The sequence below is a fragment of the Grammomys surdaster genome, unplaced genomic scaffold, assembly GCF_004785775.1.
Source record: "Grammomys surdaster isolate TR1022 unplaced genomic scaffold, NIH_TR_1.0 167, whole genome shotgun sequence".
NCBI lineage: Eukaryota > Metazoa > Chordata > Mammalia > Rodentia > Muridae > Grammomys > Grammomys surdaster.
The window spans coordinates 7967888-7995386 of NW_021604615.1; the positions used below are offsets into that span (position 1 = coordinate 7967888).

A 27499-nucleotide genomic window follows, 5' to 3' on the forward strand; every position below is an offset into this window, starting at 1 on the left:
CTGTGTGAGGGCAGGCTGTGTGAGGGCAGGCTGTGTGAGGGCAGGCTATGGGTCGGCGACACAAACCACCAAGCAACAGGGTTACAGACAGTCTACAGTGACGCAGGATAGCTCCGCAGACTTCCACACTAGCACGGCTACTTCTCTAAGTAACAGCACAAGTGACTGGCTTGGTTCTAGAAATCAAAACAGGGTCCGGCACGCTCAAGTCTCTTTATTTATTTGGCAGTACTGGGGTCACCACCGGGTCCTGGTGCATGCTGGGGTGCTGTATCATCAGTCCTGACAGAAGCTTTATACAATAATAAGGGAACAAGTGTTACATAAGAGGATTACACTTAATCTTGTTCAAATGAAGATGAGAATTTATAGCAATGCTGAATAAATTTTAACTTACAGAAATGCATGATACAGATGAAGAAGTAAAAGGGGAAAGGAGGTAAGAACAGGGTTAGAGTAAAAGATATGCATGCCCTGAGCCGATGATGGGAGCAAAAGCAGAAAAGCAGGTGCCAAGCCTCTAGCTGCTGCAGCAAAGAAGGAAACATGGTTAGGTTAGGGAGAGCTCTTGTGATAACACGTAAAAGTCTGCCAATGGATACACATAGTCCTACGATCCTGGCCTCAATCCTCGAATTATAAGATGTGTGCAGTGTCCCCTGTGAATATGCAAATATCAACAACAAACAGCACATTCCAGAGCCCTTCTAAGGCAAAACTTATGCTCATGTCAGAACACCACTGTTGACCCAGCAGGAGTAAGATGTCCAAATTACATCAAGCTTGAGAAAGCGCTGCAGATCCCGGGTGCCGAGAGTTTTGGGGGCTCCCAGTGAGGAAACAAGACTCCCTAAGACTCTAAATGGCACCAGTCTCGTGCTCTTCTCCTCATGAATGTGCAGGAGAAGCCTCCAGGGACGCCATGATTTGTGATACAAGAGGATGACCACAGAAAGATTGAGACCTTCTTTAAAAACCACAGAACACGTCATGGATTTGCATGCCGGCCTTGCACAGGGGACATGCTAATCTCTGCATCTATCTAATTTTAGTCGGTGCTGCTGAAGCGAGCAGAAGAACTTCTCTTTTATAACACTGGACAGTAAGATGTCTTCAGAGATGTAAGGCAAAAAAAAAAAAAAAAGAAAGATTCACTGTTGCAAAGTTTTAAAAGATCGTTGATGTTTTTGTTTATCATCTTCATGTGTATGAGTGTTTTGCCAGCTACATGGTTACGCACCATGTGTGTGCAGTGCCCCTGGAGGCCAGCAGTGGGTGTTGGATACACCAGGACTGGACTTCTAGATGGTTGTGAGCTGCCATGTGAGTACTGGGGATCATGATGGGGATCCCCATGACTGGGGATCAATTCGGATGCCCATGATTATAAGTAATCATACAAACAGAAGTACCTGCAATCCCAATTACTAACGTCACACAGGGTTCCTGAGACAAAGGCCTAGTCAGTGAACAGCACAGGCTACAGTCGTGCAGTTTCTCATGGATGCTCAGCTTCGCAGAGTAAAGCCAACAGTGCAGACACTAGGAACACGCAAATAAAAAATTATACAGGCAGCTGCTGGTTTGTTGGTTCTGATCTGCTGCCCCAATACAGATTCTGAAGGAATATATTCTAGATACTATCCCTTGAAACTAAACTTTAAAAAAGAATAGGCACAGAGCTCAATGTACATTCTTAGCTAAGATCAAATTTAGTTAAATTAGGGCAGATCTTACACACTCTCGTAGTCATCTGACAATGATAGAGACAGTATCTTTTTATGAATCTGACAATCTCCCCAAGGGAAGACTGGCATAGCCAGAAATATGTAAAAAGCCTTAAGAAAAAGACAAAATTGCCATTCCCCAAATGGCCCTCTATTAGGAATAGACGATGTATCTTTACAGTGAAATAGCTGTTAATGCTAGATTTAAAAGTTCTGCTATGGTTAGAAAACTAATTTTGGTCTATGTATACAGAGTATCAGTCATAAAAAGGGATGAAGCAGTGACAAATGCCACAGTGTGAATCTGGAAAACACTGTGCTCAGTGAAATAAGCCAGACACCAAGGACCATACAGTATAGAAAACGCTATATGCTATGTTCAGAATATGCAAATTTGTAGGTTAGTAGACACCAGGGGCTGGGGGAGGGGGAGGAAGGAACTTGGAAGTGCTTGTGGGTACAAGGTTTTCTTTGAGGTAATGAAAATGCTTTGGAACTAAATGGGGTGGGGTGTGCAAAGGAAAAAAAAAAAGACAATCAAGAAGAGACTAGCAGAGCTCCTTCAGGGACAACATTTTAGGGGGGGCATTCTCTGCCTAGCATTTCCAGTGGCTTTGGAACATCAATTTCAAATGTTTCAAAACTAAATTTACAGTAGACTACCACTAGAAGCGCCAGCAGCCCCTGATTTATGTTTCCATAGTTTCTCCCAGGGCTCAACACAGTCCCTCACATGCTACAGTAGCTGTTTACAATTGTTTCAGCGAGTGATATCAGTAAGATTTACAGGAAACAGGACAAGTGGACCTTCTGAACAGCAGGAGCTGGCATGAAAAAGTTTCAAACGCTTTATGTGTTATCTTGTGAAGGATAACACACAATCTAGGCACAAGGGTGCTCCTATATAAGATTTTTAGGGGCTTGAGAGATGGCTCCGTGGTTAAGAGCACTGACTGCTTGGAAAGGTCCTGAGTTCAATTCCCAGCAACCACACAGTGGCTCACAACCATATATAATAGGATCTGATGCCCTCTTCTGGTGTGTCTGAAGACAGATACAGTACTCATATAAATAAAATAAACAAATCTTTTTTTTTTTCTTTTGGTTTTTCGAGACAAGGTTTCTCTGTGTAAGCCTGGCTGTCCTGCAACTCACTCTGTAGACCAGGCTGGCCTCGAACTCAGAAATCCGGCTGCCCCTGCCTCCCAAGTGCTGGGATTACAGCTGTGAGCCTCCACTGCCCGGCAAAATAAACAATTCTTAAAAAAAAAAAAAGATTTTAGAAAGCATCTGTAAAATGTCCTTCCAGAGACGCTTAAATACCTCCTCTTACAGTCAATTTGCAAAGGGCTCGCTCATAGGACAGACATTTGATCTAACACATTTGTGGTCCACTTTAGGTTGACTGTGTTTTGGCATGTGCAAGACTGGAAATGGGGGCATAAAATCCAAATGCTCCCGAATAGTCAACCTCCCAATATTTCCTTCCCAAGTGAAGTTCCCGGTTACATGCATAGGTGAGTGGCTTGGCCGCTGGGTCTGCTAGCAGCTGGTCAGAGGGGTCTTTCTGCGGCTCTTCTCCATTATTTCTTGGTTTCTAGGTTCAAACCTTTTAATTTTCCAGCCTCGCCCTTCTCGGTATTCGTTCCATCCCCTCTTCCCTCCCCGCGGTTCGGTCTTCATCCCTGTTTCCTCTATGCAGATTCCAAGCCAAGCAGACATCTCTCCCAGGACAGAGACAAAACTTGTTTTCCTCGGCTCCCATTTGCCTGCAGCCTCTCGGAGCGAGGCTACCCCGAGATCCAAGGAACGGGACTGTCAGACGTCCTCACGCGATGCAAACCCTCCTCTACCTCGGTGTCCAATCGGTCCCTCCCCGTCCCCAGGATTCCCAGCCTGATCTCAGGAAGAGAGCTGGCAACTTGGGATATCCTCTCCCGGTGAGAGCTGACCGGATCGCAAACCATCCTAACCCTGGAGAGCCTAGCGCAACCACCTTCCGGGGATTGCTTCCTTCCACCTCTTCCAGAAACCTCCCTGGACCAACAGCTTCAAAGCTCCGCCAGCTCCGCCCCAGTGGGCGTCACTGTCCACTCAGACGCGGGTCGGCTCCGCCCAGCAGGCAGGTGTCACCCGTCGCACTGCCCCGTCCCGCCCTCCGGTCCGGTCAGCACCCGGCTGACCCGGCACCGCTGCCCTTCCCGAGATCCAACTGGACTCCTCACACCCCTCTTCATACCATGCTTCTCCAAGTCAACCGTGCCCTCCCTCAACACCCTGACGGGCACACCCGGCCCCTCTGTTCAGTTATCCTGAAGCCGCCGCGGAGCGGTGACCTCCGCGCACGGCTCTGGCCCGCACCTGCAAAGCGCGGAGCCAGCCACCTACCATGCTCCCCAGTGCTGCCGAAGCGACTTCAATTTTCTGCGCAAGCGCACGCCGCTCTTCCTCTGCGCAGGCGATCGCAGCCGCGGCTAGCAGCAGGCGCTTTGCGCAGGCGCAGTATCGGGACGCTCCTGCAGCGGACTGGGAAGCTCGCTCAGTCTTGGGCTCTCCGCGTGCAGTGCGGGCAGGCGCCCTTCAGCTCCGAGGCACGGCGTTTTGGGTGCATCGTAACCTCTCTCGGAAGCTGTTGCCGTTCTGTGGCTCTTAGGCTACGCACCCTCTAGAAGGAGGCTGGCCGGACGGCTCCAGAAACTCCAGTTCCCGGCGTGCATCGCGCCGCGCGAAGGACGACGGAGCTGTCCATTAGCAGCCTGCTTAAAGGAGCCGCAGCTACTTTTCAGCTGCACGTCAGAAGCGCCTGAAGTACGAAGAGGGCGGTGCCGTCCTCAGTGTCCTGGTCCCAGGTCCGGGAGATGAGGGCAAGTCCTTCTTGGCCCTTTGGTTCGCTGCGCTGGGGAGCTCCTGATCGGGAACAGTGATGCTGAGGTCGCATGTCCAAAGAGCGGCCTCCTCCATCGGGGTGAGCTCTGCGGCTGCGGGACTTCTGTCCTGAGATGCGCTCCACTGGGGTCCTCATCCGGATTGCTCAATCCTGGGGACTTCTGCCTAGGAATTCTTCTTGGTTTGTCTCTTCCAGAAGGGGGTCCTTCCTAGGGAGCTGCCTTTGTCTACTTTGCTGGGAGTGGGAGGGTCCTTTCCTAGAAGTTCTTGCAGGACGTGGGGGAGACTCCCCGTTTCCAAGACTTCACCTAAACTCGGAGGTTTGCTCCTCGATCCTCCCGTTTTTTGTTCTTCCCTGGAATTTTATGTTGTCTCTGTGTCCCGCCCCGTGAGGTACTGAGGTAGACACCCTCTTTTTAAAGATAGACCTGGAAAGACACCCCAAGATTGTCTTTCAATAAGGGGTGTGGGTGCCCAGCAACGCTTGACTTAAGCTTGTACAGTCAGGGAGGTGTCAGAGTCAACAATCAACCAAGATGGTTTACACATTAATTCTTAATTTAGGTGTAGTTTGTGTGTGTGTGTGTGTGTGTGTGTGTATAAAACCAATGAAGTAGGTTGAAAATAACGTGGAAGGTCACACTAGCACAGTGGGTTTAACCTCGCTTGCTTATTTATTTTCAGCATCCAGCTCATCTTCCTGGGGTGCAGTCTAGATTTGCTTACTTACCAGAGAAATATTTGCTGCTGATGAAAGGGCCTCTTTCTTCACAGATCTTTTTCTCCTAGTTGGCTTCCCTAACTAAAGAAAGAACAAACAAGCAGCTGGCTAGTGAGTAGGCTCTGTGTCTCCTCTCTTTGTGGATTTAAGTTGGCACCTCCTTAACAAATAAAGTAGCTATTTGAACAATCCTTTGGACACCACCAGCAAGATGCTGTGGTTCATTGATTATAAGTCAAATCACTGTTTGCTCAGCCTCTGTTTTTCTTACGTTTCTTTGGTTCATGGCATCTTATTCTTCTTCCATATTATGGTTTTCTTTTTTCTTTTTCCAAAGTAGTTTCAAGGATTGGCCAGCTAATGAAATGCTTCATCTTTGACAGCTACCTATTGTGTTATGTGGGTACAAGTGCTCTTTTTAAATGTACTTTAGAATTTAAAATAGGCTTTGCTGATGGAAGAACACATTTAATCCCAGCACATGGAAGGCAAAGACTCAGATCTCTATGAGTTTGAGGCCAATTTACGTAGCTAATTCCAGGACAGTCAGGGCTACATAGTAAGACTGTCTCAAAAATAGACAGACAGACAGACAGACAGACAGATAGATAGATAGACAGACAGACAGACAGGCTTTAAGCCAAGGGCTTTAATTCAGTAATTTTTCCCACTGAGACTTTTCTTTGCTATCTCATCCATTTATCCTTATTCATATCATCTTGCAAAGAACAGAGCTTTACTTTGGAGCCTGAGGCAGGAGAATCAGATGTTTGAAAGTGTCCTAGCTATATAGTAGTAATAAACACAGTGTTTCAAAAATGGATATTGAGATTTTTTTCTTCTGAATAAAATCATGGCTGAGATTATAAGACTGAATCACCATGTCTGGAAAATTATGTGATCCTTATGCTGAAAGTATTGTTGTTGCCGATCCAAACGAAAAGGAGCCCTGAGGTTGACTCTCAGAAAGTTTCTTCCTCAAAGAAAGAAAGAAAGAAAGAGAGAGAGAGAGAAAGAAAGAAAGAAAGAGAGAAAAGAAAGCGAGGCATAGCATCGCACACCTTTGATTCCAGCACGTGGAAGGCAGAGGCAGGGGAACCTCTTGAGTTTGTACGCCAGCCTGGTTTACAGAGTGAGAACTAAAACAGCCAGAGTTACACAGAGAGACCCTGGATCCTGACACACACACACACACACACACACACACGCATGAGAATGATTGGGAAGGAAAAGAGAAAGCAAAGAATTTCCTCTGTGTTGCCCTGATTGTCCTGGAACTCAGAGATTCAAGTTCTCATGTTTGTTTTTGTCAGCCTGTCTCCACTGGCTTTCGCTTCCTGGTTTTATCAGAATGCTTGCCTCCCTCTGCTAGGTAGAGTTGGAGTCTTTAGAAATGCCACCTTTTATTTTTGTTACAGCTAGCCCATGCTGCCTGGAAAATCATTGGGATTAGAAGAGAGAGAGAGAGTGTGTGTGTGTGTGTGTGTTGTATGTGTGTGTATGTGGTGTGTGGGGGACATGGTATGTATGTGTGTGTGGTGGTGTGTGTGTGGTGTGTGTGTGGTATATGTGTGTGTGTGTTTGTGTGGTGTGTGTGTGTATGTGTGTGGTGTGTGTGGTATGTGTGTGTGGTGTGTGTGCTATGTGTGTGGTGCGTGTGTGTGTGTGGTGTGTGTGTGTGGTGTGTGTGTGTGATGTGTGTGGGGTGTGTGTGTGTGTGGTGTATGTGGTATGTGGGTGTGGTGTGTGTGATATGTGTGTGTGTGGTGTGTGTGTGTGGTATGTGTGTGTGTGGTGTTTGTGTGTGGTGTGTGTGTGTGTTTGTGTGTTTTAGGAAGCAGATTCCCAGGGAGATGAAATGCTGGCATGTTGGAGTGGAGGATGTCATACAGGCAGAGCAGTCAGTTGGAGGCTCCATTAAGAGATTAGATGGGGTACATCCATGAACTGTAAATTGTATAAAGGTGGTATATTTTGTTTTCTTTGTGGGCATAACTTCTCGTGACCTGGGGTTCTATGTTCAGCTGATTCCTAGGGCCTAACTCCCTTTCCCTTTGTTCCTTCTTCAGCCTGTTTTCCAGCCTCCTAGATCAGTGTCTCTCAGGATCGCTTACTGAGCACTGCTGCTACCAGCTTGTAAAACAGTTCTCTTACTTGCCCTGGCCAGTGTCTTCTAGTCATCTCAGCTGTAGCTGGCACCGAGACCTTCCTCACATCCCCAAACGAGACTTCAGGAACCAGGTTCTCTGCTCTTTTGCCAAACACCCATATTTTTGTGTTAGGTCTCCCTTTGGAGGGGAAGAGAACAGGCCTACATTTCAGTGATGGAAACGGTTTGGACATTTTATCACGCCGTAGAGTTCTAGGTGTGGTCGGACTCTGGTGAATGTCTTGATTCATTAACTACAGCTCATTTTGGAAAATCAGCAATACTCCAAAAGGATTTGGAAAGCATCAGGGTGGCCGAGCACGCCATCAGCGTCTCAGAAGGCAGGGGCTTCCGCTGTGCTGGGGAATTTCAATTCTTTTTCTACTTTTGACATGTGGCTCCTCTTAAGGAGGAATGGTTTTTTTCTTTCACACATGGTCAGTTTATGAAGCTAGGTCTCATTTTCTTACTGATTTACCTGTTGGCTTCTTTTGAGAAAAGATGTTAGGTAGCATAGGCTGGCCTTGAATTACCAATCCAGTCTTTCTCTTTCCCTCTCTTAAGTGCTGGGATTACAGGCTTGTGACATTGTGCCTGGAGGCTGTGTTTTAAACCTTTAAAATAGTCTTTAAAGTCAGATGAAACCCCTTTACTCTCCACTTATGGTACGTAACAGTCAGTATTTGACTGTAATCTGGATATGGTAAGTTCAGAAGTTGATGCAATGTCCGATTTGTTTTTCAGCCAAAAATGTGTGTGTAAAATGCAAGCCGGATGCAACAGAGGTCTCTGTTCCTGTCTCGCATCCTTGGACCATGAAGGCGCTGGACCAGAGTGTCTTCTGGATGCTGCTTCCCTTCCTTGGCCTGATAGCCAGCGCTCCCGAGCACGAGGAAGTGGCCAAGCACGCCATCAAGTTGCACCGCGGGAAGGGCGCCACTGCCACTCAGAGGAAACAGTGGGCCCTGGACAGCTGCCGGAGGCTCACTGGGCTCCTGCGCCAGAAGAATGTAGTTCTCAACAAACTGAAGAACGCCATCAGAGCAGTGGAGAAGGACGCCAGCCTTTCGGGCGAGGAGAAGCTCTTCCAGGTGCACACATTTGAGATTTTCCAGAAAGAGTTGAACGAGAGTGAAAACTCAGTCTTCCAGGCCATCTATGGGCTGCAGAGAGCCCTACAGGGCGATTACAGAGACGTGGTCAACATGAAGGAGAGCAGCAAGCAGCGCCTGGAGGCTCTGAGGGAGGCTGCCATTAAGGTGAGCCACCAGTCTGGGGTGGAGGGACCTGTCCTCTAGGGATCTGTCAGGGGATGGGAGTTGGGCTGGGGTGACACACAGACTTAGGAAGGGCAGCTGGAGGAGTACGTTTCTTGAAGCCTGTCGGCGCCATCACTGCGGCTAGGATGTCATGTGACTCCTAGTGCTCTACTCTGACTAGGATTAGCTTGGGCTCTACCTGTAAACTCAGAAAAGTAGCTAGGTGTCCACGAGTATCCTTGACACACACACATACACACACACACACACACACACATCACTGTGCCCGGCGCCTGGTTTCGTGTTAGCAGAGGACCTTCCTGGGTGGTGAGCAAGCCCGTTTACAGTAGGATGTGTTCTTCTTTGGTGTGTTCCTATGCTATGCTGGTTGTCCTGTACACTTTGCCAGGCTCAGCATATTTGAGCCGTTTAGGATGCTCGACGCCCTCTGCTGGGAATTGCTAGAGTTGCACCCGTACAAATGGCCCGTTGACTAGGACTAATCTGGAGGCGAGCCTTTAGAGAGTGGATCAGAGTACGTCACCACCCGTCACAGCGCGGTGGTGTAAGCTTACTAAACCTCCACTTCTTACACATCAACAGGAGGAGACAGAGTATGTGGAACTTCTTGCCGCAGAAAAACACCAAGTGGAAGCCCTTAAGAACATGCAGCATCAAAACAAGAGTCTCTCCATGCTTGACGAGATTCTTGAAGACGTGAGGAAAGCTGCGGACCGCCTGGAGGAGGAGATAGAGGAGCATGCCTTCGATGACAATAAATCAGTAAGCAGACCAGAGTCCACTGGCTAAGCCACTGTGATGACATGGGCCCTGGCACGCGCAAGATACTTACGTGTGTGTCTCAGTGGAGCCGACAGTGCGGATAAACTAAAACACTTCTGTGCCACATTGAAGTTAATACGGCATGTCTTCAGAAGCGAGGAGCCACTCTGCCTTCTCTCTCCTTAGTTTTCTGAGACAGGGTTTCTCTGTGTAGCCCTGGCTGTCCTGGAACTCGCTCTGAAGACCAGGCTGGCCTCAAAGTCAGAGACTCAGCCCGCCCTGCCTCCCTAGTGCTGGGATTAAAGGCATGCGCCACCACCCAGCTCTGCTTTCTCTTATGTCAACCACAGTCACTTCTGTGTCAGTGGCTTGACTCTGGATTCAGGGAGTTTAGGTGGTCGGGTTTCAGAGCTTATCTTATGTTTTGCAAAAGACGGACTTAGAGCTAAAATAAGATTCGTGCTTTACCTTTGCTATGTTGAGATCATAAGGGGAAATCCCTAATGACGCTAAGAATTGCGGTCTTGGGTGGACTAGAAACAGTTACAGAGTAAAGACAAATCAGACTGTGAGTAGGCGTGTGTGAGGAGAATAGAAGCAGGAAGCTCAATTCATCAGTTCTAGGACTGGAGAGGAGCTCCTAGAGATATATGAAAGTATATACCGTAAATCAGGTAAAAGTATATACCATAAATCAGGTAAAGTACGTACCGTAAATCAGGTAAAAGTATATACTGTAAATCAGGTGAAGTAGGTGTTTCCAAGTAGCATAGTCCTAATATGTATGTATGTATGTATGTATGTATGTATGTATGTATGTTTGTATGTATATGAGTGCACTGTCGCTGTCTTCAGACACCAGAAGAGGGCATCAGATCCCATTACAGATGGCTGTGAGCCACCATGTGGTTGCTGGGAATTGAACTCAGGACCTCTGGAAGAGCAGTCGGTGCTCTTAACCGCTGAGCCATCTCTTTAGCCCCCGGTTCTAATATTTTCACTCTTAAACTCTTTAGTTGAAAATGTCCCTAATTCTGGCTAACGAATGCGACCGGGTTGGTTTGTTTTATTGGTTGGAACTGGATATTGAGCCCAGGGCTGTGCGCAGTGCCCTAGCACTGACTCACATACCGCCTTCTTCTCACTTGTCTTCTGAAGTGGGAGCTTGCCAAGCGGCCTGTGCTAACCTCGATTCACTCTGCAGGCCAGGCAGGCCACACTTGGATCCTCGTGCCTCACCCTTGTAAGCTGGGATTACAGACCCTGACAACAGACTTCGCTTTACTGGTCTTTTTGTCACAGAGTACTAAAACATTCCCGTTATTCTTTCCACCATTACTCTTGCAGGGCCGATGTGAAAGCATTTAGTTCTAATTGTATGATATCGGTTGTCATTATAGGTCAAAGGCGTCAACTTTGAGGCGGTTCTGAGAGTGGAGGAAGAGGAGGCCAGTTCCAAGCAGAACATCACCAAGAGGGAAGTGGAGGATGGCCTAGGCCTCAGCATGCTTATTGACTCCCAGAACAACCAGTATATTCTGACCAAGCCCAGAGATTCAACTATCCCACGTGCAGACCACCACTTCATAAAGGCAAGCCGTAGCCATCAGCCTGGGGCTGGCCAGTGAGGCTGAGCTGTCTCCTACCTCACACTGGAAGCCAGCCTTCCTGCTGCCAGAGGCTCCACTGCAACACTCAGATCTGTTCCTTCAGAAGCTTTCCTCATTTTGTTTTATTTTGTTGAGAGAGGCTTTTACTGTGGCGCTTAGGCTGGCCTAGAACTCATTTGTGTAGTGCTTATTGGCCTTGAGCTCTCAGCAGTCCTCCTGTCTCAGCTCCTGAGTGCCGGGGTCATAGGCATGCAGCACCACAGTTGAGTTTCGGATAGCCCCTCCAGTGGGCAGAGAAAACAGGATGTCTAGGGCTCCTCCCAGGTGCTGATTCTTACTGGAGAATCAAGCTCATGTCAGGTGCCACTGTTGTAGAAAAATTTAATCCCAATCCAGGGTTTCTACCTTGCCTTTAACCATTTAGTTCCTGGATAAAAGATACACACAACATTTATATTTACAATAAGCCTTAATCAACAGAAGAGCTGGACAGATGTCTATCCTCTGACTGTTATGTCTATTTCACAGCCAATAATCCCACAATATAATTTGCCATGTTTCGTCTGGGCTGCTCTTAACTCCAATCAGCCAACCCACATGGACATGATTTCATGACTCACCTAACCCATGGTAGCTTCCTCCTCTATTAACCCTCTTTTCGCCCCTCATGGCTCTCTTCCACCCCAAGCCCAGGAGCCTTACCCACCCATGTCTCTTCTGCCCAGCTATTGGCTGTCAACATCTTTATTCACCAATCAGAAATAACTTCGGGGCAAGTGCACATAGCATCACTTGGGCCTACCTGTAGACTCTCCAGTTCTAGATGGTCTGCACTTAGCATTACAATACGTAGTAACAGACCAAGCTTCAGTAAGCCGCTGTCTATGATTATGGTTAGAATGGACCCAGAGAGCTGATACTGCAGACTGACTTGTCAGTAGCCTCCCTGGAGGTCGGGGCTCCTCTTCTCTCCCCCTCCTTCCATGATGAGTGAATAATTTCTATGAAATATTGGAGACTGCGTAAATATCCCATACCGAGTCTGGCTCGCCTCGGGGTTTCAGCACCATGCTCAATCTTACTGTTAATCGGTGATGTAATCAGTTATTAAGTGGTAAGAGATGCAGTGTGAGGTATCATGAATCAGCATGTGAGCTCTCTGGGCCCTGGGACCAGAACACTCAGTGGAATTCAAGTACTCAAGAGTCAAAGAATGCTTTTAGGGAGCGTGAAGAAACAGACAGGTTCTATCAGGATTGAACATCATCTCTTAGAGCTTAAGGTTCTCAGCTTCTGTGGGAGGCATAGCTTGCTTTTTATTCTCAAATGATAAGATGAAATCAGAGACCTCTTCCCATTCCACCCTCCCAACCAACCACTCTGTGTCTTGACTTTTCCTTCCCGTGTTAGGACATCGTGACCATAGGGATGCTGTCCTTACCTTGTGGCTGGCTGTGTACAACAATAGGACTGCCTACGATGTTTGGCTATATAATCTGTGGGGTGCTTCTGGGGCCTTCAGGATTGAACAGTATTAAGGTAAGAATAATTAATTCTGCATTAGTGTCAAACAAGATGAAAAGAGACAGGAGCAAAGCCTAAGTATATTCGAGCTGGAGTCGGTGCAGATGCCAGTCAAGGGTGCCCTCGACGAAATCTTTACTCTATGGGAATATTTCATTTCTCGATGCAGGGTGGTTTGATGACAAGTAATTTATCTCTTTAAATTACATTAATATTTAAGAATGACTGGTGATCTAGTGGCCTGCATTATCCAGTCAACCATTCAGACAGTAGGTCAACTGAAAATGTTGGTCTCGGTGTAATTTTATGTAGTTCCTGTGGTTTGGGGAAGCTGACTGAAGTCCCAGTCTCAAGAGACAGTAGAGACCAAGGTCCCTTTCGCTGAAGCCATCTGTGGAACAGGTGCTGCTCCCTGTCATCAGGAAACAGAAGCACTCCAGCAGGAAAGAAGGGTGTCGGAGCAAATGTCACTTAAGTGGGGACAATGGGAAGAGGATACTCAGAGTGGGTGCTGTGAGTTCATCGAGGAGGAAATGACCCAGGAGGGCACAGGAGCAGCCCCGGAACCCTCCTCATATCACTGAGACACCCTAGGGGAACAGAAGCAAGTGGTACCCAGGGAGACCTGCAGGACGCTCCAGCCCGCAATCCTTGAACCAGGTCGGAAGACTCAGTGACAGCAAATGATCTTTGACCAGGAAAAGAGCTGTCTGCCTAGGCTGCCCAGGCTCAGAGCTTTGGGCCTTCAGGGAAGAGATTCACCTGCTGTGAAGGCAGCCCTCCATCCCGTGAAGTGCTCAAAGGCTCCACAGCACAGTGAGCTGTACAGATTCGTGTTTGGAACAAGTACTCCTACTGACCTAGAACAGTGTGATAAGATTTAGGAAGAAGGCCCTCAAATGCATCCCTCTCCAACCTAGAGCATTTAGGGTAAGTGCAGACACATAGGAGTACTCACAAACACGCTGCCATTACACAGAACAACTGGGGCCAGGTAACACCTGGGTACTGTGAGCACTGTCAGGAGAAGGTCCTGTGCTTGTGAGGAGAGACCCAAGAGCATCCTAGGTAAAGGTGGGCCAAGGTCAGGAGAACCAGAGCAGTAACCGTTTCTTATTGGAAGTTAATAGGCTTGCATGATGAAGTTGAGAAATGGAGATATAAGTGTATCGTCTGGGCATCATAGCTACGGTCTGACCAAGAAAAGGAAAGAGAAATAGCAGGAAAATAGAAGTAACAGTAAGGAAGCATCGAGCCAAGAAGATGTCAAGGAAATACCGTCGGCTTTAGCAGTAAGTGGAATAAATTCCCACACTGAGAGACTTACGGATGGTTCAGACAGAAGCATCATAAACAAGACATGCCGAGGAAATACAGCAGTAAGGTGAGCAAACAGCGCAAGCAGCAAGGACAATCATGCTGGCAGCTCCGGACAGAGGGACCAACCACAGCACCGCTGAGAAACATTAGAACTTAAACCTGTTGTCCTGTCTCTTTTCCTTTAATATGACAGTGTTAAAAACAAAAGACAAATGAGTCAAAAGATATACATATGCACATACACATACATACACATACATACACATATACACATACATACACATATACACATCAAAACCTCTGTGATGTGGCCAAATGTGAAAATTCACCTCAGGAGAAAAACTTCCCTACTTAGACATGCTCATTTCCAAACAAGAAGTCAGTGTGAGCTTTGGTGGCTCCTTCTCCCCTGAAGGGAGCTGAAGAAAGGAGTTAATGAGACAGAATGGCCACCATGTATGTGAAGTCAGCGAGCCCCACAGCTGCTCCTTCATAGACACTCCAAGGAGAGTAAATACTCCTCTGGCAAATCAAGAAAAACTGTGTGTGTGTGTGTGTGTGTGTGTGTGTGTGTGTGTGTGTGTGTGTCACACACACCTTAAGGAAGTCAAAAAGATCTCAGAAGAGAAATTAACAAAATCCACTTCCTTTTTGAAAAACATACTGTTTTTTTGGGGGGGGGAGGAAGGGGCTAGGGACTATTTCTCTCTATATTAGCACATATTCTTTTGATAAGGTATACTAAGTAAATTAAACATTAAATAATACGCTTTCTTGCCTCTCAGTCTATTGTACAGGTGGAGACACTAGGAGAATTCGGAGTCTTCTTTACTCTGTTTCTGGTTGGCTTAGAGTTTTCTCCAGAGAAGCTGAGAAAGGTAAGGACCCAGCCCCTCTGCCATCTCCTGGGGGGACCCTGGGTTTGTTTATTTATTTTGGCGACAGGGTCTTGCTAGACCAGACTGGCCTTGAACTCATTTAGAGTCCTCTTGGCTATCAAGTGGGCTTTAAAAAAAAAAACAAAAAACTAGAATATGACATTTTAGTTCAATACTGTTTTTTTTTTAGAAAATAAATTTGAAAAAGTCAGAACTTAATAAATGGGATGAATTTTCATGCAGTTTTATATGTGTCCTTCCAAAACTATGTAACTGAGAGTAAAATGTAATAGAGATTTGATACTCAGTGTATTTCTTTAGAAGGAAATTCCCAAGATGGAGAGTGAATTAGAGATTGCTCTTTTTCCTCTAAAATGAGGGAAATAATTTCTTAAAGGTTTAAGTGTTAGGGAATAAAATGCTATTGGAAGCTGAGCATGGTGGTACATACTTCCATTCTAGTATTTGGAAAGTCCTCAGGCTTACTGCCAGTTAGTCTGCCCTAATTGGCAGCCTCCAAGTACGTGAAAGACTGTCTCCAAAAGGTAGACAGTACAAAGAACGACACCTGAGTTTGTCCTCCAGCCAGTGGACATGCAGTGTGCCCCTGCACACACACACATGCACGCACTGCCTCCTCTTCCCCTTTACACACCCACAAGCAGACAGATTTTTACCAACAAAAGAGTTTTAATTCCTCATGGAGACAAGTTTAAGAAACACTAGAGTTAGGTATGGTGGCACATGCCTTTAATCCCAGCACTTAGGAGGCAGGAGCAGGTGGATCTCTATGTGACCAAGCCTGCTCCACATAGGACGTTCCAGGCTAGTCAGGACCACATAGTGAAACCCAGTCTCAAAACAACAACAAAACCAAACAAGACTGTTGGTGAGACAGAGCAGCACGTGAAAGGTGCTGGCCACCAAGCCTGGGCCTCAGAACTCGAGCTCCAGGACCCAGGCTGTGGAAGGAGACCAGCAGCTCCTGCTGAGCTCCTGCTGCCCTCTGACCTCCTTGGGCAGGCTGCAGCATCTCCCCACAGGCCGGTCAGTCAGTACGTTAAAAGATTGTCATCAATAACCGGAAGAGCTAGTGGCTAAGCAGTAACTTAACTGCCTGATGGGATGTTGTGCCGTGACTAAAATTCTAAAGGATAGAAGCAAGGGAGAATGTTTGTTACAGCACTAACTGTAAGCAAAATGGTGGGGCTGTGGAGACGGCTCGTGGCTGAAGCACTTTCTTCTTTTGCAGCAGACCTTTCCGTTCCCAGCACCCACATCAGGTGGCTCACAGGCTTCCTGACACCCTACCTCCAGGAAGATCCAGCATTTCTGGTCTCCAAGTGCACCTGCATTATGTGTGCATACCCCACCCCCAATACATATAATTAAAAATAAACCTGAAAGAAAGGAGGGAGGGAAGGAAGGAAGGAAGGAAGGAAGGAAGGAAGGAAGGAAGGAAGGAAGGAAGGAAGGAAAGAAGGAAGGAAAGAAGGAAGGAAGGAAGAGATCAAACTGTGTCCAGTAGTGTGAACCTGTAACCCTAGTATCTGAGAGTCTGAGGTCAGCCGGAGCTGCTAGTCAGACCAAATATGGGCAAAGAACATATTACCTGGTAATAGCAAAGGTGAAGAAACAAGCACACACTGGACACAATAGGGACTGGCTATAGTCGCACCCTTCTATGTCTGTCCAAATTTTCTACAGTACTTTTTAAAAATAATGTATTTATTTAGTTTATGTATGTGAGCACATTGTCACTGTCCTCAGACACCCAGAAAAGGGTATCAGATCCCATCACATAAAGTTGTGAGTCACTGTGTGGGTGCTGGGAACTGAACTCAGGACCTCTGGAAGAGCAGTCAGTGCTCTTAACCACTGAACCGTCTCTCCTGTGCCTAGTACTTTTTAAAAATAGCATTTTTTATTATTTTTTTGAGGATATTATATAGTTTACTCTGATCATAGTCACTCTGTCCCCCAACTCCTCCCAGCTCTACCCCCACCCCCAGCTTTGTGCTCTCTTTCTCTCTCTTTTAAATTCTTTGAAAGGCTTTAGTTTCAGATGGTGTGTTTTGATCATATCCAGGCCCCCAACTCTTCTCAGATCCACCCAGGCAACTCTGACTCCATTTTCTCTTTTAACCTGTAAAGAACAACTTGTGCTACTCAAATATGCTTGGATGTGTGGTCTTCAGGTGGAGTATGGTCAACTTATCAGGGAATACAGTTTCAAAAAAACCGTTCCTCCCTCTCCCAGCTGCTAACAGTTGCCGTCCATGCCATGGTGAGGGGTTGGATACTGTACCCAACTCCCCTGTCCATGCTGGGATTTTGTCTGACTTGGGCTTGCACAAGTTTTGTGCCTGCTGTCACAATTGGTGTGGATTCATGTGTGCGACTCCCCTGCTGTGTCTAGAGGATGTTTCTTTGTAGTTATCCACTGTCTCTGTCTCTTACACTCTTTCCACGCTCTCTTCTGCAATGATCCCTAAACCTCGGGAAAGGGGTGTGGCATAGGGCTGAGCATCCTCTAGTCTCTTGTTCTCAGGTGACCTGTGGGTATAATGATAAGTCATTAAGAGTCAGCTCAATGCTATGCCTGTTTAACACACAATAGCAGCCGGTTCTCCTCCAGAGCCTATGTCCTGTCTAGCCATAGGATCTTGGCTGAGTAACGGTGGCAGGTATGGGTTTCATCCCATGGAATGGAGCTAGAGTCTAACCAGAAGGTGGGTGGTTACTCCTGTGATGTTCACACCACTACTGCACCAATGGGCGTGTCTTGCCAGCCCAGTCGTTGTGGCACATGATTCACAGATGGTTATGATCCGTGGTTGCTTTTCCCCTCCAGTAGCTGGCTTAGCACCTTCTAGCACTATGAAAGCTGGCCAGTGTTTTGGGTTTTTGTTTGAGATTTCCCCCATGACTCCCTGTAGAACCTGATATTTACAAAGCCTCAAACTTGTGGCAGTCCTTCTGTCTCTGCTTCCCACATGCCGGATGATAAATGTGTACCACCACTCCCAGCTGTCTGATACTTTTTAACTTTCCTTTTAAAGCTTTGTTTGCTTCCGAGAGTGACCACTGGTTTCCCACATTGTCTTCACACTGTCTTGACACTTTCTTGCCTTCCCTGGAGAGAGGGTGCTTGTCACTGCTGCCTTTAGGGTTCCCTCACCTCTCTTCTGCTGCCAGCTCTGTTGATCTGTCTGCTCTCACTGCCTGGGACTGATGTGCCGAGGTGTGCTGCCTCTCGAGGGGTGTGAACTGTGTCAGTGCCATCTTCCAGGGACTTTGGTTTCCTTGTGCACTCCTTACACCGTAAGCCCCACGTGTCCATTTCTAAACTGATAGTGCAAAGAAAACGAACCATTCTTCTAGATCCTAAATTAAAAGCAGCTCCATTTTCCCTGTGCATCCTCTTGGAGAGTGTCGGGTAGGGAGGGAATAAGCTTGGGTAGAAGGGATTTGTGGGGTGTCCTGCTTTGTTAGAGTAAGCTGGGCTTGGCCATCACCAGTGCCGTATTGGGCAGGCTTCAGGGAAGCACGTGACCTCTGTTTCCAAGTACAGTGGTTCATGTGGGATTTCATAATTAGAGACACTTGGTGTAAATAGTGATTCATGGCAAGCAAGGCAAGTGAAGTCCTGTTTCCTTATAACGAGCAATAAGCTCTTGAGTAGAGATCTGAGCCTTCCTGGTCGTCAGTTTCCATCTGACATCGTCTGTTGTCTGAGGGTTTTACTGCTATAAACAGACGCCATGACCGAGTCAGCTCTTACAAAGAACAACATTTAATTGGGGCTGGCTTACAAGGTCAGTGGATCAGTCCATTATCGTCCATGTGGGAACACGGCAGCATCCAGACAGGCATGGCGCTGGAGGAGCTGAGAGTTCTGTTTCCAAAGGGAAACAGGAGAAGACTGTCTCATGGGCAGCAAGGAAGGAGGGTCTTAAAGCCCACCCCCACAGAGACACTCTTCCTCCAACAAGGTCACACCTCCTAACGTCACTCCCTGGTTCAAGCATACTCAAAACAACGCGTCTGTAAAGTAGAATTTTGTTAAAGCTTCTCCTGGTTTTCATCATTATTTTTTTTTTTCTGTATTATTCAAAGGTTGATGGTGAAATGACATTCTATGACATATTGTTAACGTCGTTATTGTGCTATTTCTGATTGGTGCTGTCTGTGGGCTTTTGCCCTTGTAATCTAGACATGGGGAGAGCCTGTAGAAAGGGTTCTTGCTTTGTCAAGTGAGTGTATTTTGGGTGCTCGGGGGTGGGGGTGGGGTGATGCACCTGGCGGAGGAGAAGAATGCTGGACTGGAAACTTGTCTTTTCTTGAAGCCTTGCTGGGCCTTTATTTAGTGACCCCGTAGGACCTCCTCTCGTCTGATGGGTGGCAGCCCTAGACTTATACGTGTGCCTTGGCTCTGAAATTGCATTGCCAAGAATGCAGCTTGCTACCATTGCAGTCTCTGGTTCAGAATGCAGAAGATTGGTATTGATTTAGCAAACCACAGTATCCTTTCCTGTTTTGTCATGCAGACATAGATGACTGGGGGCTTTAGGGCAGGTAAAGTAAGGAGAGAGAACACTTCATATCAGTAGATCTCTTCTGTATACACAGTTTAGGTAGAAAAGATCTGATAGTGTTTTCCAAAATAGTAATAATTTCTGGACACCCTCTCAGGACTCAGAAGGGATGATTAGAAACAGCCATAGTTACTGGACTCTGGGTGAGCTTCCCAGTGTGGTAGGGAATAGTCTTTCTATCCAGAATGCGTGTCCCTGCTGACTGCTTAGTCTGTGTTCCTGCACCTGCCAGGACCTTCCTCACCATCCTGCTTTACAATTGACTTAAGTTATCCTCTTTGTTTAGAGACAAGGTCTAACGGTGTAATTAAGGCTGGCTGTGGACTCACAGATCCCCCTGCCTCACCCTCCCTAGCTCTGGGATTACAGATGTGTGCCACTGTACCCGCCTCTGAACTGGAGTTCATTTCTTATCTTAATAGTTCATCAGTTTCTACGTCTCTGTCTGAATAAATCATGAATCCTGGGGAGCCAGAGTTTTGTGTTCTTCTCTTGTCTTTCTGGCCTCCTGGCAGGTTGTTGCTGTGGTGTTACGTGTACAGCGCATCAAATCCTGCCCCGTTGCTTGACTTTAGGGTTTCAGAAGGATGTACGTTGAGAAAGAAGAAACAAACTTCAGACAGCCTGTGTGTGAGGCAGGTACCCAGCCGTCTAGGGATTAGCACTGTTGCTGAAAGTGTGAGCTTCCTAAGTCTTTTTTGCAGGAATCAGTTGGGAATAAAGCCCAAGTGGTGACCCAGGGTGACCGTAGGCTGCATTTCAAACCCCTCTTGGGTCTCATGGTGACTCCGAGCTTCTGACTGAACCCATTTGTTCTGAGTCGCTCCATGAGCTGTTTCTCCCCAGGACCCTCCATGTGCTGCAGAACCACTAAGGTGTTCTGCTCTCACAAGGACCCCAGAGTCCTCCTGCCTCAGAGGTCAATCAGTCTCACTGTTCCTCCCCCTAGACGTGGAACCTAAAGTTACAGAGTCAGTCACCTCTCCAAGCACACGACTGCTGGTTGACATAAGCAGGCTTAACCTCCAGGCCCTTTGAGTTTGCTTTACATGAGTGAATGCCCCAGATCCATGAGCCTGATCCTCACCCGAGCCTGCCTCCTTAGTAGCTTTCTGAGATGCAGCCAGGGCACTCCCACGGTCTGTGACAGGAATGCTAAGTGAGTTAGCTCCTGAGCACCACTGTGACACAGGAAGGAGGGAAAGGCAGCTGAGCACCCAGAACCAGCCTCTGGGGGCTGAGCATCCCTGTCCGGGAGTCTGTCTGAGCGACACAGCCAAGGCCATTAAGCCGCTCTCAGACCCAGTCATGTGGCATTGGGCTTACGGTGCTCGGGTGGTCTGTATGTCTGGAAACCCTTTTATTCCTGAGTCAGCCCAGGAGGTTGACTCCTCATTATGGGAGGTCAGGTGAGTGGCCACCTGACTGCAGTCAGAAATCTCAGCCACCAGCTTAGGAGCATCTCCCCACACTCCCAGTTCCAGAAAAAAAATGAAATTGTCACCCCAAGAACAGAGCATGATGGGAAATGTCCTAGGCCAGAAGCATCTGAGGGAGAGCCACATGAGGCTAGCTCTGTATAAAGCCTCTGCTGGCCTCTAGTTCCACACACCCAAACCCTGGGCCCCCATTCACTTTCAGTAGATGGTCTAGACCTATGGGACAGATAGCATGAACGATTGACCCTGACTGAGAGTGTGTGGCAGAGAGGAGAAAAAGAAACAAGCATCTAAGACACAATAGGATGAATTTCATGTTATATGGAATACTTAGCTCTGTATCAGTAGAGTCCCTCTGCTAGGCTGAGAGCCTAACCTAACAGAAATGCTGACCCTGGAGTTCTCAAGCTTTCACGTGTCCTACTGTGTATGGCACTGTGCTACATATCATCTATATTATAAATACACACCGAGCACCTAACGAGGCCCATCTGCTTGGGGAGCCACTCGGCCTGGGCTTGCCTCCAGGTTCCTCCGCTTACTGATCATGTGACTTCTCACAGGCTGCTTCTGTATCTTCACATCTCCAGATAAAGTGGGAAGATGTGGTCTGTACTTACAGGACTTGTTCTGAAGATCTGAGTTTTTAAAATGTCTATACACAGTCGGGCAACGGTGGCGTGCACCTTTAACCCCAGTACTTGGGAGGCAGAGGCAGGTGATCTCTGACTTTGAGGCTAGCCTGGTCTACAGAGCAAGTTTTAGGACAGCTAGGGCTTCACAGAGAAACCCTATCTTGAAAAACAATAAAACAAAACAGAATGTATCTACACACCGGGTCTGAGTGGCCTATAGTCCCTTTTCCATGCTGTGGGTTCTGCATCCATAGACTCAGCCAATTGCAGAATGAACATACCTCCATACTGAACATATAACAGACCTATTTCTGTCATTAATTCTCTAATTAATACTACATAAGCATTTGCAAATCATTTATATTGTATTGCATCTTATAAGTCATCAGAGATGATTTAAAGTCTACAGGAGGGCATACATAAATAGTACACATTTTTAATAAATAGGGTTTGAGCAAGGCTGGAGAGATGCTCTTCCAGAGGACCCAGGCTCAGTTCTCAGCACCCACGTGACATCCAACAGTATCTTATAACTCCATTGTCAAGGGCTATGGCATGCTCTTCTGGGCTTCAGGGGCACCAGGCACGACTGTACACATACAGACAAAACATCCATACACACAAAAATAAGTAAAATTTAAAAATAAAAGATTTGAGCATTGGAAGATTTCAGTATCTGGTATTTGGTGGGGGTCTATAAACAACCTCCAGGGATACTGTGAAGTGATTGTACATAGTGTTTGTATCTGTGTCTGAGGGTGTTTCAACCCGGGATGTGTGTTTGTTAGGTGTACGTGCATAGGCTCCGAGTTCCTTCCTGGGAAGTCAGTTCTCTGCTCTGGAGTGGCAGTCCAGAGACGAGCTGCTGCTTCAGAACACGCATAAATGAAGGCGTGCATTCTTTCTCCACTCTGTGGCCATAGTTCTGGAATGGGCTGTTGCCCTGCAATGTATATGAATATGTGTGTTCTTTTCCAGGTGTGGAGGATTTCCTTACAAGGACCTTGCTATATGACCCTGCTGATGATTGCCTTTGGCTTGTGGTGGGGACACCTCCTGCGGATCAGACCCACTCAGAGTGTCTTCATTTCCACCTGCCTATCCTTGTCAAGCACACCCCTGGTGTCCAGGTTCCTAATGGGCAGTGCCCGGAGTGACAGAGAAGGTAGGTAAGCAGTGTGCTCTCAATCTGTGTGTAGTGAATACTCGCGTGCACCTCACCTGCAAGTCCTTCGGTAGGATTGCCCCGCTGTCAGCAGCTGCTCAGGTCATGGCAACACCTCAAGGAGCTCACCTTCTTGAGTTCAGCGCACCCATGCATCCACCCTTCTGCTGGGTTAAAAGAAACACCCAGGGGCTGGAGAGATGGCTCACCATTAAGAGCACGGACTGCTCTTCCAGAGGTCCTGAGTTCAATTCCCAGCAACCACATGGAGGCTCACAACCATCTGTAATGGGATCTGATGCCCTCTTCTGGTGTGTCTGAAGATAGCGACAGTGCACTCACATACATAATAAATAGATAAATCTTAGAAAGAAAGAAAGAAAGAAAGAAAGAAAGAAAGAAAGAAAGAAAGAAAGAAAGAGAGAAGGAAAGAAAGAAAGAAAGACCCACTGTGTGCTCACGTTCTCAGCATGTTAGAGAGCTGGAAACAAGTTAGATCAAGATCAGAAGCCTGTGCGGACAGTGAGCAGAGGCCGTAGAGGTGGTAGCTTCGTTGAGGGGGCTGTGTTATTGCTGGCTGGTTTCGTTATGGCAGTACTGGAGCTAACACATTCCGGGAATTTTCCTGTAAAACCGGGGTGCTTTAGCCACGAAGACACTCCCAACTCTCTTACTTGGCTGGGTTTGTCCTGTGTGTGTGAGCTGTTGTTGCTCAGAGGCACTGCTTCGTGTAGTGAGGCCAGAGCCGCATGGAACAGTCACAAGTGGCTTCATCTCCCAGCTGTGTCTTTGGCCGCATTATAAATCTCACATATGCGTGTTCACCAGGCAGCATGCTTTGCTTCTTACTTTGTGAAAGTAAAGCCCAAAATGTCACAGCAGCTTCAAACCGACTCGTGACCTCATCAGCAACAGACAAGAAAATGTAAAAAGAAAACCAAGAAGATGTGGCCGACTCCTCTATCGCCACTAAACCGGGTGTGCCTTGCACAGGAGCTGCGTGGGACAGTGTGTGGGGCTGGCCCCAGGCCTCCTGAACTCTCAGCGGGGGCTAGAGCTCTTGAGTCCCACTGGGACTGTTGTAATACCTTTGTAGTGTGACCTGGGAGTAAGGGGCTTCTCACTGGCAAAAGAGGCTCAGAGGACTTCCGTTTCTACCAGACCTGTGGGACTCTTGGGAAATGGATGTGCCAGTTCCTTGCTTGGGTGACTTACTTGTCACTACCTTAGTGACCACATCTGTGGCAATCCATAGGTCCAATATTTCTGTGGATGGAACCTGGGACACAAGACAGGGGGACAGAGGCTGAAAAAAGTCAGGCCAGGGGTGAAGTGTGTAGCAGCTTCACACAGCTTCATGTGGCCCCTGCTTCTAGAAAAGACAGCTGTCGGCCTCAGTGTCTGTGCATCTGTCCTTCACAGGAGTGTTCACTAGACCACGATGGCGTGATCACATGACTGAAAGCATAAATGCAGGTGTCATATCTACGGAACTGGATCAGATACCAAAGGCTGAGGGCAGGCAGAACCAGGAGAGAGCATGTAAGCACATGCAGATGAGAGGGAGCTGGCTGTCTGTGTGTGGGAGGAGCTATGGAGAGTGGCTGGTGATTCTCCAGAACCGGAGAAAGACACGACGCTAAGATTTAAAGTACATCTCTAACCCTCAGTGGGAAAAATGGAAAGTTTGTCTTACCTATGTCAAAACACAGGAGTGTTTCCATTCCAAGAAAATCTCAGAGCTCAACGGAAAAGACCAGTGGCTTAGAGAAACAAAGTGTCCCTTCTCTGTACCCTCAGGTCATTCCTGAGGGCAGGGGAGCTATAGCTGTGGGAGAGAAGGTCACACAGACAGAAATGCCACTGAGGGCGAGGCTGGCAGAGCACTCTCTAACATCCTCACCTCGAGCTGCAGGATAGCAACAGCAAAGAGATGCTCACCAGAGCAAGCATGCAGGGAAGCAGCGAGGAGCGTGGGATTCACAGGCTGGACCGCTCAGGACTGCTTGGAAAGGAGGCTGGTTTGGTTTGGTTTTTAAGGTCAACCAAAACTGTAGGAAAGGTCAAAGGGCATGCTGCCCTTGTCACGTGTCAGGGAGGCTGATACACTGAGGGATTAATGTGTTCAGAAGGAGGTTCACTTGCACTGTCAGGAGATCCAACTGGGGAGGAGTAGCCAGTGTCCCGGAACTGGGGAGGAGTGGCCAGTGTCCCGGATATAGCTCAGTTGGTACAGTGCTTGCCTAGCATGTCTGAGGTCTTGGGTTCAAGCCCTGGTACTGCATAAACTTTGGAGAGGGCATTGGTCCAGTAATCCCAGCACTTAGGGGGAGAGGCAGGGAAATCAGAAGTTGGCTCAAGGTTACCTTCAGCTACATAGGCCAGCCTGGGATAAAGAGCTTGTCTTTTTTTTTTTTTTAAAGTTTTGATGTATAGTAGTAATAACTATAAGAAATTTGGGGATGAATCTCTCACAAGGTATATGTTACTCTTTTTTTAAAAAAATTGGATACTTTATTTATATTTCAGATGTTATCCTCTTTCCCTATTTCCCGTCCACTCAGAAACCCCCTATCCTATCCCCCCGCCGCCTGGTTGTGTGGGGGTGTGGGGGGGGGGGGGGGCCCCCCCCCCCCCCCCTGCCGTTGAATTCCCCTACACCGGGGCGTCCAGCCTTCACGGGACCAAGAACCTCCTCTCCCATCTATGCCCGACAGGACCATCCTCCCCTACATATACAGCTGGAGCCATGGGTCCCTCCCTGTATGCTCCTGGGCTGGTGGTTTAGGGTATATGTTACTCTTGAGAGGGGAAAAATCATATTAATGGAAAATTACTGAAGATTTAATCAGGAAATTTGTCTGTGTTCATGGACAAAAAGATCTTTTTTTTTTTCCTAAGATGTGTTTTGTCTTTGAATTTATAAGTTCACATCTCTTCTAATAAAGATGTCTGCCATCCCTTTCGTGGGCGTTGGCAAAGGCACTTCAGATTCATATGAGGCCAAGGGGCCAGGAAGGGCTCTTGTGGGTTGGAGGAAGGCGAGGCTGGAGATGGCTCAGTGAATAAGAACATTTGTTGCTCTTGCATAGTGCTATGGTTCTCAGCTCTCAGCAGCAGCTCACAACCAACTTAAATTCCAGGGGATCCAGTTTCCTCTTCTGGCTTCCTCCTCTTCAGGGCACTGCATGTACGTGGTGCAAACACACACACACACACACACACACACACACACACACACACACACACAGGCAAACCACTCATACACATTAAACTGAACATAAATTTAACAAAATATTGGGCATATGGCAGTAGTGGTGCCTGCCTTTAATCCCAGCAACCAAGAGGCAGTACTTGATCTCAGAGTTCGAGGCCAGCCTAGTCTATCGAGCAAGCTCCAGGACAGCTAGGGCTATACAGAACAACCTTGTCTTAAAAAAAAAAGTGAGAAGCCTTCAGATAGCAGGACTCTGTGGAGCTGAGCAGGCACCCTAAGTGCTGCAGGTACGAGGGAGGAAATGAGGAGTCACTGGTAAGAACTACTGCCCCAATTTGATTGACAGGATAAAGTCAGAGCCCTTCCCTGACCTTAGTGTAAGTTCTTCATGGATCGACAGCAGGACCTGAGAGCTGCTGGGGGAAAGATGGGCCTTTCATCTGGACAGCTGTGAGCACAGGGAGGCTGAGGATGTACCGAGTGTGTCTGCGTTACCTCTTCTGTTGCTATGGTGAAATAACCCTGACAGAAGCCACTTAAGGATGGAGGGGCTTACTCTGGCTCACAGTTCTGGAGAGTCAAGAAGAAAGTTGATGTGTGGCCGTTGACTCTGCAGAGCGGGAGGGCTGTGGCAATGGCAGCAGCTTGGAAGCCGGCGGCGGATGAGCATCCCATGGAGCTCTCTACTTTCCTCCATCCACCAGGATTTGCAATTGCTCACAAGAACAAACAGAAACCGCTAAGGTGGAAACTGTAGTTCCTGCTTTCCTGCAGTGGTTAAGAGGAGCCCCTTCCTGTGCCAGGAGAGGGGGAAGGGTGTCGGGGATCGCTTGAGTGGTATGCAGAATGTGGAACCTGCCACCAGAATGAGCTGAGTCTGGCTTGTTAGGGAGCTGGGGCTGAGGACAGAGAAATCATATTTCCGTTATCCAAGCACGTCCTCTTGTTTGCCAGAGCATCTTTTTTTTTTATAGTGCATTTCTTTTTTCTTAATTGGCTATTTTATTTACATTTCAGATGTAATCCCCTTTCCCTCCCACCCAGGAACCCCCTATGCCATCCCCCCTCCTCCTGCTTCTATGAGGATATGCCCCCACCCACCCTCCCACTCTCACCTCCCCACCCACGATTTCTCCCACACTGGGGCGTCCAGCCTTCACTGGACCAAAGACTTCCTCACCCACCTATACCTGAGGATGACAGAGCATCTTTTGATAGTGGCATTTTGCTATAATTATATTAATAGCAAGCCATAGGAATAAGATATTTTGGTGATTTTCTTTTTTTGTTTGTTTGTTTGTTTGTTTTTCGAGACAGGGTTTCTCTTTGTAGCCCTGGCTGTCCTGGAACTCACTCTGTAGACCAGGCTGGCCTCGAACTCAGAAATCCGTCTGCCTCTGCCTCCCAAGTGCTGGGATTAAAGGCGTGCGCCACCACTGCCCGACGGTGATTTTCTTTATAAAAGGTTGTTGCAGTAAATCTCCAACCTAAGAACCAACTGTTCTCCCTCCTCCTCCTCATCCTCCTCCTCTCTCCCAAACTAGGTAGAATGACAACGGAGAAGCACGTGGCCTGGAAAACCCACAAG

At 47.6% G+C, this 27499-nt stretch overlaps 2 protein-coding genes and 1 pseudogene across 7 annotated transcripts in view; 1 reads left to right on the forward strand and 2 right to left on the reverse strand.

Moving 5' to 3' along the window:
• The window catches only part of Dcun1d2 (defective in cullin neddylation 1 domain containing 2), a 26784-nt gene extending 22349 nt beyond the window's left edge, over nt 1–4435 (reverse strand). For 2 of the 3 annotated variants that reach the window (XM_028766287.1, XM_028766285.1), the window contains exon 1: nt 4116–4435. In XM_028766287.1, the coding sequence (XP_028622120.1) occupies nt 4116–4118 (3 nt within the window). In that variant the 5' untranslated portion in view covers nt 4119–4435. The remainder of the gene's footprint in view (nt 1–4115) is intronic. The other variant, XM_028766286.1, reaches the window with a different exon arrangement.
• LOC114620320 lies at nt 973–1072 on the reverse strand (annotated as a pseudogene).
• Tmco3 (transmembrane and coiled-coil domains 3) overlaps nt 4217–27499 on the forward strand; it is a 36086-nt gene continuing 12803 nt past the window's right edge. For 3 of the 4 annotated variants that reach the window (XM_028766282.1, XM_028766283.1, XM_028766284.1), the window contains exons 1-8: nt 4504–4692; nt 7404–7575; nt 8228–8742; nt 9346–9525; nt 10926–11117; nt 12546–12674; nt 14765–14857; nt 22508–22694. In XM_028766282.1, coding sequence (XP_028622115.1) covers nt 8299–8742; nt 9346–9525; nt 10926–11117; nt 12546–12674; nt 14765–14857; nt 22508–22694 — 1225 coding nt within the window. In that variant the 5' untranslated portion in view covers nt 4504–4692; nt 7404–7575; nt 8228–8298. Of the gene's footprint in view, nt 4693–7403; nt 7576–8227; nt 8743–9345; nt 9526–10925; nt 11118–12545; nt 12675–14764; nt 14858–22507; nt 22695–27499 lie in introns of all 4 variants that reach the window. The other variant, XM_028766281.1, reaches the window with a different exon arrangement.